Genomic DNA, 17,694 nt, shown 5'->3' with positions numbered 1-17,694 from the left:
ACACAATTTCTTCAATAATTTCTTTTTCTAACTAATCACTACATCGATAAAATTTTCCTATCAATATTTTCATACGATTTTCCTATCATATCAATTTTCAAGCAAAAATATTGAAATAAATTTCTCTTTAAATCGGATCTATGGTTACGAAACCATTGTTCCGATAACCTTGAATTTAGGCCATTACACTAACTCCAGGATTAAGTAATTGCAAATTATTGGAACGATGCTCCTGGACATAACTGCAATCACTAGAGTCTAATTGTATATGTCTGATTGGTCCCTCCGCTAGCTCAACAAAAGCTCGATCGGACTGCAATTGAATCAGAAAAAAATTCTACTACTTTGGGAATAATTTAATTGATTCAATTTATTCGATATGGAATTAAATTAGGCAATCGTAAAAATTGTCCAACTAGAGAACTTGATTAAAGAATTTTCTTGAAAAATTAATTTGGAAAATCTAAGTGGTTTTTGGAAAAATATTAATTTTGATCAAGTAAAATTAAATTAATTAAAATTAATATGATATTTTGGAAGTTAATTTACAAGTCAGACAATTGACCCAAAGCGTAATTGAATTTGAAAATTGGACCTGAGATCGTAAATTGGAGCCCAAAATCGAGATCAAGACCCAAAAATTGGTCGAACCAGGCTCGGTATGTGAAATCGGACCGACAATCCAACTGGTGACTAGACCAGACCAACCGAGTCGTCGTTGACTCGGATCAAACCGGCTCGGGGTGTCGCAAGGGTGTCGCACCTGCATTACTGGACACAGCAGTGCTGACGACTGCGATGGCGGCATCCTGGTGCCGACGGTGGTTGGTCATTGGTGGTTAAATAGTGGAAGAGTTACACTTCTATTGGAACTCTACTAGAGAATTTGATTTCAAATTAACTATTTCAAAAATAATATTATTTTAATAGTTTAATATTAAATTTAATTTAATACTTATCTCAATAGTATTTTATTAATAAGTATTTTATTAATTAATATTAAAGTTTATTTTAATATTCAATTTAATTTTATGTTTATCTTGTAGATAAATATTCTATTATTTTAATAAGATTCAATATTAAATTTAATCTAATATTTATGTTAATTCAATTTTAAAGTGATTAAGTTTAATTATAGTTGAACTTTCTAAACTCTCCTATATAAAGAGAGTCCTGTGTTATTATTTACATATACTTGAATTCAAGATAAAGTTGTAGAGAAAATTCTTTGAAGAGATTATTCTAAAAATTTCTAGAGATATTTTTCGATTTATAACTTAACCCAAAAGTTTAAAGAAATTACAAAATTATCACACTGCTAATTTTGTGAAAAATTATCTTATCCGAAGCAAGCCCGCACTCGATAGACTTGAGCTTGAGGATAGCGGAGAAGACTACTCGGTCGAAGTACTCATCCTAGACAAATCGAAAAGGTACAATTTTGATTAAATTTTTATTATTTTAAATATCACAACAAAGATATTGTTTTTTAAAAAAATTTTAAAACTCTAATTTTTCTCTAAATTTATTTTTCGTTGTATTTTCTAAACTTATTTTTCCAACACGAGGGACAAATATCCGATCCAACCATATCCCACTGGTTCTAGTAGAAAAGAGCGTGAAAACCATCAAAGCCCGGGGCTTTTAATGGACCCATGCTAATAAAAAACATTCCAGACTTCCTCAAAGTTGATTGCCATGCTAAAGAAACCATAGTGTTAGAATCAATATATGGAAAACAACCACGCAGAGGGAACAAAACACTTGATTGGTCATCCAAGGAGAAGAGATTAGAGAAGAAACGATCCGCTTCATTGTGCAGGGTCTCGTTATCATAGCACTAGTTTTCTCCAACTTTGAAAGTAGAAATTTTATAAGAATTCCGCCTTATAAGAGCTTTATTGTGGAAAAACGTTGTGTTGCGGTCCCCAAAATGTATCCAATCCATTCTCGACTTTTGCTTTCAGAGTAATTCCTCAATTCTCATATTCTAATCGCAAACTTGATTCAAGGTTCAGTAGATACCTGGAGCATCTACCATCTAAAGCAGCCTGAACTTTTCCAATACGATAAGAAATCGACCTTTTCCTTCTGATAATGTGACCAAAGACCTCAAAATTCCATCTTTTAAGGTTGGTGGTAAGGGAAGAGAGGTTAAAAATATTATCAGTATCATTTCTCCAATTGTCACGTATGAATTGATTAAAACCCGAATGGGAAGTCCAAGATGCTAAAAAATAGAACGGTCGTGGTTGAGCAACTTAACTGGGAGCAATTGTTGATAAATAAATGGGTCTGTGATCAGATTTTAGATGAGGGAGATGGAAAACTGTGGCATTAGAATATAGACAACACCATTCATTATTTCCAATTGCCCGATCTAGTCTTTCAAAGATTTCCCCTATTCTCCATATAAATTGGGGACTTTTGAAACCAAGACCCGTCAAGCCATTGTTGAGAATAAAGTTCTGAAATAACTTGCAACCAGAAAAAATTGGGCAACCTCTTCTTTTTTCATCCGGTGATAACACTGAATTGAAATCTCCTAATAGAACCCAAGGCTTGTTGATGGAGTGAGCAATTTGTTCTAACCAGTCCCATAAGATTTGGTGTTTTTGTTTGTCCGGAAAACCATAAACAAAAGTTACTAATACATTCATGAAGCCCCATTCTTCCCCAAACGACAATGAATAAACTGTGGATCATTTAGGATAATCTGAACCTGAATGCTATTTTTCCAACAAACCCATAAACCCCCCAGCAAAACCTCTAGCTTCAATTCTATGATAGCAATCCAACCCGATTTTAGCTATGATTCTATCTGCCTTCATACCACTGACTCGAGTTTCAAGGAAAGTCGTAACATCAACATCAAACTCAGCAAAGTAATCTCTAACTACCCTAAAAAACTTTAGAGATGCACACCATTGACAGTTCCAAACAAAAATACTTGGTAACATCAGACAGACGATAAAAAGAAAATATGAAAACAACAGACCCAGCTCAACATCGAAAGTGGTCGTTTCGCTAGAGCCGGGTGCTCCCCTTAAGAATTATTAGTATCCGCAATTAGACCATCCGAGTTGATCCTATAAACAACTCTAGTCATTGCTTCAGCAACAGATTCACGACCTAAAGCCTTCACCTTAAATTTACAACCTTTACCTCTAAAATTACGAGAACCTCTTCTCAGTCGTTTGTGGTCTTCAAATTTCAGCGAAGATGAGGAAGCCCCTAAATACATATCACCTAAAGGAATATTGGGGTTTTGATTTTTAATGATTTTTTATAGCCGAGTGGAATTTCGGATTTAAAATCGTTACATCTAATTTTTCCAAAGGAGTAACAGAGGTGCCTTTCGCTTGCTGATTTGCAGCTTCAAAACGATACACAATGGGGCTGATACAAGAATTATCCAAAGACAACCCACTGTTATATGTTCCAATCTTCAAAAAAGGCGGGACTTCCTTTGGGCTTGTGTCACCCGTATTACCCGAAAGAGGAGATGGAGAAGAGACAACAGTACCCAAATTTGTCATCTTTTGAATTACATTAAAATCAGTAGACTTGGGACTCATCTTGAACGGTCCACTAAGCCCTTGAATGCGGAGCCCAATAGAAGGCGTAGCTAGTACCTTGGAAGAAATAATGTCCTTCTTGAAAGAGGCATTGGTGTTTGGGTCAGCCAGGCCTAAAGCCCCATCTATTTTATCCTTCTCTAGGTCACAACCCATAACATAATCTCCAGCAGATAACGCCGACGCCAATTGCCTGCACATTTCTGTTCTTATAGGTTACCTCACCTTCGCTTAAGGGGTTGTTATAAATGGCAACGCTTTTTCCTTTCAAACTAGCTGAATCAGCAGGATTAGAATCCCCAATATTAATTTGGTTCCCATCCCTAAAATCATGCAGGATGTTAAAGCGCGTTCCCGTATGATCTGTTACTGTCCTTTCTTCCCGGCCAATGCTGGTTTTCGACCCATTAGGTTGTTCCAGCAATTGACCATCATCCAAGGCCCAAACATATCCGATTCTTCCCTATTCTCAACCAGAATCGGGACATCATGACTTCCTTGCTTCGTCGCTTGATCATGTCTGGATGAAAACGAGCAAGAAAACGCCCACACGAAAAACAAATGTTGGGAAGAGGCTCATACTCAACTTGTTGAATACGGCCATCCACCTTGATTTTAGAGGCCATTGGCTTATTAAGATCAAGAAAAATCACCGTACGAACAAATCAGCCCGTATGTGCATTAACTGTGTTATCGTCAAGTTTAATGACATGCCCAAATGTTTTCCCAATACTCAGTAAAATACTCTTTCCGGTACAAAAAACCGGGGAGACCCGAAGACGTATCCAAGCAACTACATTAGACGGGTATGGTTGGCTAGTTGAGAAAGATTCCAACCAGGGTTGGACCGTTAAATACTGTTCAAAAACTATCCAAGGACATCCTTCTGTGAGAGCCTGAATATATTCTGATTCCTCCCGGAATTTTACCATGAAATAATCATTCTACAGATCCATGATTTTGAAGGGAGTAGATGGTTTCCGCAGATGATAGATCTTATTCGAGAGAGTTTGGAACCCTATTTTCCTTCCCAATTGTTTGACCACGACCGTACGAGACATACTCTGATATAGTATCTGGTGAACCCTGTTAGAGAAACGATAAAGGGTAGACCATCCTCTATTCCCGTCACATCATCATTAAGAAGCTATAGATCATCCTTATGTTGTTCATGCATACTATCCCCATACCCCTTGAGATCCCAAGCAACATATTATTAAAAGACACACTTGAAGTAATAAGTTTCTTGAATCCATTGCGGTTGCCATCGTCATCCACTACCATAAGATGGTCGTCCTCCCCCGCATCCTTACAACACATACGAACTTTCTTGGTAACTTTGTCATTCAGAGAAGACAACGAAGAAGAAATCTCCATTCTTTATTTTTTATTGATACATATAGATGGTTTCTCCCTTAGTCAGCTTTTTTAGTTCAATTAATGTATATATTTGAACAATTAATATATTAATTATATTAATATTTTCATAATCAATTATAAGAATTGAATTAATTAAATAATTTATAGTCTCAAATATATTTACACTAAAATATTATATATTTTAATTTTATATAGATAAATCATTTATATTTTTTGAAGAAATCATATAAAATAGTACAATATAAAAAGATAATTTTTTACAAAATTGTAAGGTATTGATTATTGGAACTTAAATTAGTCAACTAATTTCTTTTATCCAAATTCATGTCCACAATTAATAAATTTTTATCAAAACCTTACGAAAATATCAAATTTTTATTTGGTTGTTATTTTATAACCACATTTAATCTATTGCAAAATTTGCAACAGTGGTATTTACAATCCCCAATGGACTAATCAAGTTCTTTGGCTTTATTATGCATGTCGACATCCATTGTACATCAATCATCAGCATGAGCACATTATGTCCTTATGCAACAGTTTCTGTGTATTTAAAAGGGCAGAATGGAGTCATTGCATAACCCAATCCATCCTAAAATTCTTAAACGCAGGAAGTCACCCACTTAGCCAAGATGGTTTACCCCAGAGGGGTGCCACCTAAGAACACAGGTCATCCCTTAACCAATAGCTTGTGTTCTCAGGTCACCCCTTTGGGGTACATATATCTTCGCCTATTTTCTGGATTTGCAATGGAAGTGCTTGTTTTTGTTTTTAACGGTTAGTCTATGTTTCTTAATTTGTGCAGTTTAAGCCGTTCTTCAATGATGACAATATTATGAGGTGGTGGTGGATATTTAACTTCATTATGGCTGGATCATTCGTTCAAACTCGAAATTATGTCAAAAAAGTAGAAGATTTTAGGCAAAAATATAAGTTTAAAAAATGAACTTGAACAAAAATAAGGTTCGTTTTTTAAACGAGTCTAGCCTTGAGTAGGAATTTTTTGCCCAAGCTTGGCCCAACTCGACCCAATGTTTTATTACTGGTTCATTACAGTTTTGTTGTCATTTCGTTGTTGTTTTACTACGAATTCATTATTATATTATTATTATTTTGTTGTTATTATTTAGATATTGTATAACCTTTGTTTTATTGTTAATTTTGCTACAATTTTAGAGATATTTACTTGTTAAATTACAACTATGTTAATGTTATTTAAATATAAAGACTTTTGTTAATATATTTTTAATTTATTAGGAAATATTTATTTTAGTATTTTTAGTGTATTTGATATATTATATTTTTAAAATTTATTTCTATATAAAATAATTTAAAAATTAATACGAATAAGTCAAATCAGATTCGAGTTTAATATTTTTAATTTAAATTAAATTTAGATAAAATTTTAAACTCATTTATTCAAAACCAGCAAAACCTACTAAAAAAACAAACTTAAAATTTTAAGTGGATCTAGCCTGACCTGACCAGCAAATCTAGAAACATTAGTAATCTTAAGGAGAAAAGCTCTTTTCACATTATTGTCTTCATCACCTTAACTTAAAACTCGAGAACTTTAAGAAAACATCAAGCTCGGTCAGCAGGACTTAGTGCTATTGCTTCTTTATTTTATTCCCCTTTCAACCACTCTGAGCCTCTCATGAGCTAACACTCAGACCTACCATTCTTGCCTGTCTTAATTTCATCAATAATTACATATAGGTACAAGAAAATGAGCATTGCGACTAGTGTGGAGACCAGCAGAACCAATTCAAGCCAAAATCCTGACAGTTGTCTCATACATAAAAAGGTTGTTCACAAGTACAGACTTAAATCTTTACCTATATTTCATACCTAATCCATGGTGGGATTAAGTTTACATCCCCAACTACCAAACTCCACAGCTTATGAAAACCCAGATCTTCCTTCACCCATTTTGTCTATTCATTTTGGTTGGTTTCAAGTCTTTAGCTAACAATGTCAAGCTCTGATGGTAATCTTCATGTTGCTTTGCTCCCAAGCTCAGGCATGGGTCATCTGCTACCTTACCTTAGACTTGCTGCCTCACTCATCCACCACCAATGTTCACTCACTTTAATCACCACTCACCCTATTGTTTCTTCAGCTGAATCTCAGCTCATCTCCACTTTCCTCTCCGCTTTCCCACAAATCACTCAAAAGAAGTTCACACCCATCCCTCTAGATCCCGTGGCTGCTAACATCACTGACCCTTTTCAACTCCAATGGGAAACCATTCGCCAATCAGCTCACCTGCTTTCCCCTCTCATTTCTTCATCATCTCCACCAATCTCGTTCATCATCACTGATGTGACATTGATGTCATCTGTGATTTCAGTCACTGCAAAGCTATGTCTCCCTAACTACATCCTCTTCACTTCATCAGCTAGAATGTTGTCCCTTTTCTCCTGTTTCCCTTCCATTCCTTCATCGATTCCCAAGGAGTCCCTTCCTCCAATACTTTTGGACTCAAACAGCTCCTTCACAAAGAATTTCTCAGACAACAGTGGAAGCCTCAAGCATTTCAATGGAGTTTTGATCAATTCTTTTGAAGAACTTGAAAAAGAATCACTGGAGATGCTTGCTAGTGGAAATTTAACAAAAGGGTTGCCTCCAGTTTTCCCTCTCGGCCCTTTCCAGCCCTTGGAATTGGAAAGGATATCTTTATTGGCACCATTGAAGTGGCTGGAGAATCAAGAGGAAAGTTCAGTGGTTTATGTCAGCTTTGGGAGTAGGACAGCAATGTCAAAAGAGCAAATAAGAGAGCTAGGCAATGGCTTAGTACTGAGTGGATGTAAATTTTTGTGGGTGGTGAAGAGTAAAGTGGTTGACAAAGAAGAAGAAGAAGGTTTAGATGAGATCCTTGGACACCAGTTGATGAAAAAGATTGAGAACAATGGATTGGTTGTAAAAGAATGGGTGGACCAATGGCAGATACTGAGTCAAAAAGCTGTTGGTGGGTTCATAAGCCATTGTGGATGGAACTCGGTGGTGGAGGCAGCTTGCCATGGGATACCAGTGGCCACAACAAGGGGACCAAATGATCAATGCTGAGGTGATAGAGGCAGGTGGATGGGGGCTTTGTATGAAGAGCTGGGGGTGGGGATCGAACCATTTGGTGAAGGGTGTGGAGATTGGGGACAAAATCAAGGAGCTGATGGGGAACCAAAGGATGAAAATGGAATATGCAAGGATCAGTGAAGTGGCAAAGCAAAGGTCAAAGGCTGGTGAGGGTTGTGAGAATATGCTGAAGACACTGTTCCAGAGCTTGACGAAGAGCTGAAGAAGGGAATTTTGTACAAGGACTGGTTAATTAATTGATTATCTGTTGAATTTTTCTGTTTTAAGATGAATAAGTAAAATGCTTCTTCATTCCTATTGAAATTTATGTTTGTTCTGCAAGTGTGGAAATTTCCAGGAATAAGCAAGAACTTGAAGACAAAGTTACCGTGTGGTGGGAGCAGAGTGGATTAATAAAGGTCTAATTTTATAGAGTTTAATTTGTAAATGATTATCTTTTAATCTTTTAAATAACTGTAAGCTTTTTTAAGATTTTTTAAAAAATCAAATAGGAGGTTGAATTGCTTTTCTATTATCAGTTTACTTTTACTTTAATTTATCATAATTTTTATTGAAAACTTAATCTAACCATACAAACTTATTAAGTAGATGTCTATTATGATCAAGATAATGTTTTAATGTACTATTAGAATTAGATTTCTATTTCTTTTATACTTCTTATGCTTATATATAAAGAATCTAATAAATCATTGTAATCACCCTTTTTTATCAATAAAGTACATCCTATATTGCTTTCATATTTTCTTTATTCTTCTCTCCATCTCTTTTTATTTTATAACATGTTATCAATACGATCTTGCCCAGAGTGATAGTTCCTTTTATCAACGATCAAATTTATCTGTCATGATTTTCAATATCTTTGACGACAAGATGCAAAGTTTTTACAGGAAGTTTATTTTATTTAATGTTTCATATCTGATTATTATTTTTCATTCTTCTTTCATTATACGTTATTATTATTTTGATTAACTTATTTTAATTTTTTTCTTAAGGATAGTGAAAGATTTGATATCGTTATCTAAATGAAATCGAGAAGTAAGATTCTCTCTCAAAGTTTGCTTTTTGATATTTGCTTGGGGATAATATTTATTAGTTACATGAATTTATTATTTGTTACGTTTAATATATGTTTTATTTATACCTATTCATTTTATTTTATATGAATAAATAAAATTTTATTTAAAATAAATTAAGTATTCATTAAGGTTATACAAGAAAATGATTATATGTTCTGAAGAGATAATATTGTATCAAACTGTCAAAAGCTCTTTAAGAGCTTATATTTTAGCTCCTTATGATGCAAAATTCTATAAAAATATAATATTATTTTTCAGATCAAGAAGATATATGTTGAATAAAATATTTATGTGTTTTATATTAAAATCATATATATAAATAACATGAGATACTCATGTATTTGCATTATATATATTCCCTGAAGGAATACATTACACTATGTGATTGAAACATCTAATGTGCTCCTGTAGTAGCAATATTGTGAAAATAACTTTAACAGTATTTTCAAACAATCTCATACCTTCTAGTGGCTAAGCAAAATAATAAGTTACTAATGAAAAACTATGAAATTCTTCTCACTAGTTTTGCTTCATTCCCTGAAGTGAATGTAGCAGTACATAACAATTATGAAAAATAAAAATATAGAGATCATGATTGTTGTTGTAATTGAGGATGTAATTGGAGACTAATCATGACAACATGAATAGATAGATTTTGATTTGAAATCTACGCATGTTTTGCAATGGTGATTATGAAATAAAAAATTAATAGAGGCATTTAAAAGTCTATCCTACTAGATTTATTACATTCCATGAAGTGAATGCAAACATAAAGAAAATAAAAGACATAATCATGGACTACTAAAAGTGGGAACATAGTAATAAATAAGAGAATAAAGAGAGTTCTCAAGATAACTCTTCAAAGGGTAAAGATAACTTATGTTATTAATGTGATATAAAATATTATTGGCCACATATGTGACATATGTTTAAATATTTTGTTTCATTAATATTATTTGAAGAAGGATATGAAAATGTAGTAATAAATTCGTCATTATAGATAGAAAATATTTATCTTATTTGGTACTAAAACAAACAAATATTATTCTAATATTTGATAGCACAAAATTAGTCGAAAGCTCTAGAAAAGCTAATATATTAATATCTTGTGATGGTTAATCTATTGGTTTTAAAAGATATTTATAGGATTTTATATTGAGATTGTGAATTAGGAAAATATTATGTTTCATATGAATCACTATTACTATAAATATCTATTTTGAAAGGATGAAAAGAGAGGATTGGGTTATTAATTTATATTTATTTTATAATTTTGTGATCTTCTTTTGTCATCATCCCCATTAAGGGTTAGAAGCAAAATATTCGACTGTGAAAGATTTATTTATGAGCAATAAAATGTAATAATTATATCTAAAGCTCATTATGGTTGGATGCATCTGAAATTGCAATTTTTTTTGGATATTTGAAGATTTTGGCATATTCCTTGAAACGAATATTGCATATAATTATTTGGAAATTATATTTATTTTGTTGACTTAGTGACATTATAATATTCACATTGATTTAGACATTTCCAGTAGTAATTGTCACAATAGCACTTATATGTGGATACAAAGTAAAATGAATGATAGTAAAATTATTAATTTGTTACAATTTAGTACAATTGAAACTCATGTAAAAGTAAACCAGAAGTTTACTAATAAAAATACATTTACTACTTGGCGTGACCAGTTAGACCATCCTGAATCATATATGATTCGAAAATTAATTAAGAATTCATATAAACATTCATTAAAGAACCAGAAGATTATTTAATTTAAAAGAATTCTCCTATGTTGCTTGTTCTCAATAAAAATTGATTATTAGAAACTCACTAGCTAAAGCTGAGATTTAATGTCTTGCACTCCTAAAACGAATATGGGCATATCCATCCACCATGTGGATGGTTTTGATATTATATGATTTTGGTAGATGCATCTACAAAATAATCACATATGTGTTATCAATTTGCAACCTATCGTTTGCAAGATTACTGTTTTAAATAATTAATTTCAATTCATGCAATTAAGACAATTCATCTTGCTAATACTGATGAGTTTATATCTCAGTCTTTTATTGATTGAGTTTGAAAAACTTTTGTAAAAGTTTGTGCATAATGGATTAGAGAAATTATTTTAACATGAGAACTAAACTTATGAGAACTAAACTTCCTATTTTAACATGAGATTATGTTGATTTACGTGTTGTACGCATCAAACCAATAAGTTATAAATACTCCCCTTTATAATTGGTTTTTGACCAAGACCTAAATATTTCTTATCTTTTAATTTTTGTATGTACGTATATGTTCCAATTGTTCCACCACAAAGCACAAAGATGAGTGAATCCTCAAAGAAAGTTGGGAATATATGTAACATCCCAAAATAGGTCCTACTCGGAATAATAGTTTCGGGACCACAAATTCGACATAAAAATATTTATTTTATGATTATTATGAGGCCTAGAATATGAGAATATGCATGTGTTAAACTTTCATGAAGAAATTCTTTGAGTAAGGTGTCCAATTGGAAATTAGTGACTAAATTGAATAAATTGAAAAACTTGGATTCTAGAAGCAATTTGTATGAAATTGCTTTAGATTATAAATTATAAGGTCTTGGAGAGCAATTTTCCCAATTTCTAAGTTTTTGGACAAAAATTGGCTTGCGTGGATGAAATTTTAAAAAGGCATTTTAATGAAATAAAATGGGAAAAATGAACCAAAATCAGCTCATTCTTCTTCTCCATGCTGTCGAAAATTCAAGGATCTCCATATCTAGGGTTTTCAAGCTTTTCAAGCTCAATAGTAAGTGCTCCCGAGCCCCGTTTTTAATGTTCTTTATATTTTTGAAATTTCGATAGCTTGTTCTCTCAATTTCTACCCATATTTCATGCTAGGTTTCATGTTTAAAAATTTATCCATGCATGAGTTACTTGTATTTTGATGGATTATAGAGGGATATGGAAGTTGGATGTGTGTTAAACATCTTTTCCTAGGTGATTTTCATGAAAAACCCCAAAAGGGACCTTTTTACAAAAGTTGTAAAATGTGAGGTAGAAATGTGAAAATAATGGAAAATGTGGGCTGCCATAAGAGAGAAAAATGTTCGGCTACACTTGGGTAAGATAGAAATTGGATGTGTTTCATTATACGAGCCTAGGGACTAAATCGTAAAAATGTAAAAGGTTAGGGAAAAAGCGGTCATTTGGACCAGGCGTGGAATTTAGACTTGAAATGTATAATGTGGAGTGTTAATGATTTAATTTTGTTGTAATAGATCCCGAGGAACAAATTTCGAAGGTCGATCGATGAAAACGAAAGGTTTCGGAATAACTGAAACACAACACCGAAACGAATACCAGGTAAGTTCAGATAATTCAAAGCAAACTCATAATATACACAATTACATGATTTATGAATGCATGATAATTGCATTTGTTAATGGCATAAAAATACATGAAATGCATCTTTACTAATAACTTGTTGAAAAATGTCTCGGTTGAGGTTAAAAAGGAAATTCGATGGATAAACCATGATTTACATGTGTAATGAGATCCTGCATGTGTTGCAGTAAGGATTTAGCCCGGACGGGTAGTCCGCTGATTTCAATTATGAAAAGGATTTAGCTCTGACGGGTGTTCCTTTGGATGATTGAACGTCTCGAAGAATACATATGCATTATGGATTTAGCCCGAATGGGCAATCCGATTAAGGTCTGAATTAAGCTGGACTGGTAATTCAGATCCGAGCTCATTAAGGTGTTTGTCACAATAAGGGATTTAGCCTGGACTGGTAATCCTGCCATAAAATGTAAGGTTCGCAGGAGTGCACACCTGAAATGATCATCCTTATGAATTGACGGTTAATGGATATTCCATCGAGATTTCCTAGATACTCAACAGGATTAATATGAAATACAAGTACAAAATGAAATGTTGAATGATGAGCTCATCTAAGATAAATTACATGGTGCTTTGTTATGTGACTAACTCATTGGTTGAGTGCATGTGATAGGGAACCATTTCATACTTGTTGGTCTCCCTATCTATTATGGATGTATACTAATTACTTGGTAAGTCTACTTTCCGGTTATTCGAGCTTACTAAGCATGTAAATGCTTACTCCTTTCTTTTTCCTGCTTTTCAGAGCTCAATGACTCGTAAGGATTGGAAGACGGTTGGAGAGCTAACACACTATCAAATAGACCAGCTGTGGTATAAAGACATTTCTATTTTGTTCAATGGCATGTATAGAACCTTTGAGAATTTTGTTATATGTGTCATTTGATTTGCCAAATGAAGGCATGTAAAGATATATCTATCTTTTTATATATGGCCATGGGAATTAGCTTATTTTGAAGTATGCTATGACCTACAATTCTATGCATGTTTATATTCATATGTGATAGATTGTTTATAATTGGCAATAAGTCACAAAAACGAGCCAATTTTAAATGTGATACAGTGACATGAAAAACCATAAATATAAGATGGGAAAATAATCTAGCACGTATGAAACTAATGATATGAGGTTTCCATGCAATAAGTTTTGCCAAGATCATTTATAAGAGTATAATCATGTTTTGCTTTGTATTTGGTAACCATTAAGTATAAGTGGTGAAAAGAGTGACCAAAGGCTTGGAAAATAGCCTATTAGGGTCCACATGGTTGGACACACCGGCGTGTGTCTAGACCGTGTATGACACACGGCTCACTTCCATAGGTGTGTGTTATAGTCGTGCGTCCCCTGCACTTAAAATTTTAAGTCAATGTTGTACACGGGCAGTCTACACGGGCGTGTGCCATGGCCGTGTTTTTAAGTCAGTATTGTACACGGGCAGGCCACATAGGAGTGTGTCATGGCCGTGTTCTAAAGTCAGTGTTGCACACGGACTAAGGGCACGTGTAATATCCTGAATTAGGGCCTAATCGGAATAGTGGTTTCGTGACCACAAATCTGAGATAGAAATAATTATTTTATAATTATTTTGATGATTATGATATGATTTCATGATTGTGTGAAAATTTCGTGATGAAATTCTATGCCTAAAGTGCTTAAATTGAAAGTAGGGACTAAATCGAATAAGTTGCAAAACTTGCATTCTAGAAGTTTTTAGTATGAAATTGTTTTGGAATATTAATGAGGAGGTCTTAAATAGCAATTTGACCAATTTTAAGTTCATGGACAAAATTAGGACATGGAAGGAATTTTGGAAAGTTTAGTAGTAAGGGTATTTTGGTCATTTAGTTATTAAAATGAATTAAAAACAAAATTAAAAGCCAATTTTGTCCATCTTCTTCATTAGGCCGAAATTTCAAGGGTTCTCCATAGCTAGGGTTTGTTTCAAGCTTCCAAGCTCCATAGTAAGTGATTCCAAGCCCGCTTTTAATGATTTTTACGTTTTTGAGATCCCTAACTCGATAAAGCTTATGTTAGCAATAATTTAACCTAGGGTTTATATTTGGAAAAATACCCATAGGTGAAATTTGTGTATTTTGATGTTTTATGATAGAATATGAAGTTTTAAATTATGTTAGACAACTTGTACTACTCGATTTTAAGCAAAAACGAGTAAAAGGGCTTAATCGGTAAAAATACCTAATAGTCATAAGTACATGTTAGAGTGAGAATTTGATGTTGCCATAGAAGAGAAAAGTGATCAGCATGTTGTAAAACATAAGAATAAGGAATAAAGTTTAATCCAGAGCCTAGGGGCAAAAATGTAAATATGCAAAAGTTTAGGGTAAAATTGTAATTTTGCCAAAATTTGAGTTAAGGATTAATTTGATAATGTGAGTATTAAATAAGCTAAATGTGTTATTTTAGATCAAGAAAGACGTGGAATCGACCTCAATCGAGGAAAAGAAAAGATTGTGGACTAGATTGCAAAATCCTTGTATTTTGGTACCAAGGTAAGTTCATGTGTAAATAATGTAGCATAATGGTTATTTTTAAGTTATTGATGTTAATTATATGTTATGCTGAATTTTATTATGAAATGTATGCTTTGTGGTTAATTTCAAATAATATGTAAATTATGTGAACTACTTGTTAAATATAATTGTTACCGAGTATTGATTTCGGCATTCTACTAAGACGGCAAGGATAAGTGTTCGAGGAAAAGCCCGCTTGAACCTTAGGAATAGATTAGGATACAAGTGACATGTCACTAGGATGGTTGAGCATCCGAACTCGTTGAGTTGAGTCCGAGTTCACTTATGGATGCGAATGTCCGAACTCGTTGAGTTGAGTCCGAGTTCGAGAGATGTAACTAGGCATCCGAACTTGTTGAGTTGAGTCCGAGTTCACTTATGGATGCGAACTCCCGAGCTCGTTGAGTTGAGTCCGAGTTCGCTTATGGGCGGGTTACATGATTGCTTGATTGCATATATGGCACTTATGTGCAAGTTATCCATGTATCCGAATTATATTCCGATGTGTTCAACGGGTAAAGTTCTACTCAAATGGAGGAATATTTGAGATGTAAAGAGACGTATTGGTAAGTGATATAAAATGGATATTTTGGACAGGTATGTATTTAACCCTCGGGTTGAGTATTGATACAACCACGATAAGGTAATAAGATGATAAAAAATGATTAAAAATGTGATATGTATTTTAGTGATGCATGCTAATGTTGATTGGTATGACTGTTTGTTATGTTACTTATTATTTGCATATGAACTTACTAAGCATTTATGCTTACTCCCTCCTTCTTACTCATTGTAGTTTTGGACAAGCCAGCTCAGAGTCGGGATAGGTCAAGGCTCACCACACTATCCTAAGACTTTTGGTAATGGCTTGTAAATTTAAGTATGGCATGTATAGCAATATACCTTTTTGTGTAAATGATCTTATGGTATGGTGATGGAATGGTTGAGGAAATGCTTGATAATGATAAATAATGAAAATGGTTAGTTTAGATTATGTTTGATGTAAGGAAAATTAATAAGATACTTAGTGCATAAAAACTCATAAAAGGGATGAAATTTGCCATAAACAGGATACTGCAGCAACACTGACGCGAGTTTGAAAATTTACTAAAAATCATAGAAATTGAATTTGGTGATGGACTACATATCAAATTGAAGCTTATTATGTCTAGTTTCACATGAAACAAATGAAACAAGTAAAGGAATTATATGTTAGAATATATTTGAATTTTAGTGAAACAGAGTCATAGTAGTTTCTGAATCCCCTGTTCCAACTTTAGAAATTCACCATAAACTGTAAAGATATAATTAGGTGGTGTATTTTATATTCTCAAAATCCTTATTGAGTCTAGTTTCAGGAGAAATAAACCTCATAGTCATATGAATTTTTTACAGAGATAAATATGGTTCGTAGTAAACAGAGGTCAGACCAGTCAAGTCCTGAAACAGGGGTAACTTTAACTAATAAACTGTACTAATTGGCCCAACCAAAAATTCTAGAAAAAAATTAGTTGATAGGTATATGAGTCTAGATTTAGGAAACATTTACGGATCTTGATTTTGAGTTTCGTAACTCGAGATATGATTTTTCTTGTGACTGTGATGCAAGTAGCTTAAAAGCTGTGAATGTAGAAATAAAAAATCCAAAGTTCTAAATATGTTAAATTAAGCTTAGTAACACCTCACACTCGACTCCGGCGACGGTCTCGGGCGTGAGGGCGTTACAGCACGGGCGTGTCCCAAGCCACATGGACGTGTGTGACCACACAGTCTATACCCACACGGGCATGTAGAGCCTTAAAGCATGAATTTTTAAGTTTTTCTTAAGTTCTTGGTTTAGTCCCGAACCGTTTCTAATGTATGTTTTGGGCCTAGTGAGCCTGTTCAAGGGACATAATGCATGCGAATGAGAAGTTTCAAGTTAAAAGAAATTTATGGTCCAGTTTTATATGCGTATGCTTGAGTTAAGTCCGGTAGCACCTCGAACCCCGTCTCCAAGGCTTGATCTGCGAGGGTGTTACAATATATATTAATTGCAAGTTTCTTTATATTATTAGATGTTTTTAATGTATTAGAGATTCAATTATGACATGATTTCTGATTACAATTTTGATTCGATAGTTTACCTGATATTAGGGGGAGAGAAATAATAACTTGTAATGAGTTATGGAGAGAGTAATTTGAACCAGAAGTTTAATAAGGATAACTCATTATAAGTTAACCATTAGATGTATTTACAAACTTAATGAGAAAAACCAAGTGTTATATACCATCTAATATTTTAATTTGAATCAAAGTCCCAGTAGGACAATCAATTAGAATAAATAATAGATTGATCAGTTTCAAAGATGAAAATTATTCTAAATGGTCATATAATGGAGACAAGTGCTCCAAAAAAGACCCAAGACATAACTAATAAGTATAACTTTAGAAAAGATTCAGGTACCTGAAACTGAATTTTAAAATAATGAAGATAAGATATATTGATAAGTTATGTCAATTCGAGAAAATGTGGAACCGAATAATAAAAGTGGTCGACAATGATTTTGCATGTAATATTATTATTAAAATAATGAAATAAAATGAGGATCTTAAATAAATTTATTGATAAATATAGATATAGAATAAAT

The 17,694-nt window shown here is 33.3% G+C and overlaps 1 protein-coding gene across 1 annotated transcript; it reads left to right on the top strand.

Moving 5' to 3' along the window:
- The first annotated feature begins 6,567 nt into the window (after positions 1 to 6,567).
- LOC108462068 (UDP-glycosyltransferase 708G1-like) lies at positions 6,568 to 8,568 on the top strand. Its single transcript, XM_053024251.1, has one exon. The coding sequence runs from the start codon at positions 6,933 to 6,935 to the stop codon at positions 8,025 to 8,027; it is 1,095 nt and encodes a 364-aa protein (XP_052880211.1). The 5' UTR covers positions 6,568 to 6,932; the 3' UTR covers positions 8,028 to 8,568.
- The last annotated feature ends 9,126 nt before the right edge of the window (positions 8,569 to 17,694 follow it).

This window comes from Gossypium arboreum, chromosome 13 (assembly GCF_025698485.1).
Source record: "Gossypium arboreum isolate Shixiya-1 chromosome 13, ASM2569848v2, whole genome shotgun sequence".
NCBI classification, from domain to species: domain Eukaryota; kingdom Viridiplantae; phylum Streptophyta; class Magnoliopsida; order Malvales; family Malvaceae; genus Gossypium; species Gossypium arboreum.
The sequence above is the reverse complement of the archived record's forward strand: the minus strand, read 5'-3'. Positions and strand labels throughout refer to the sequence as shown.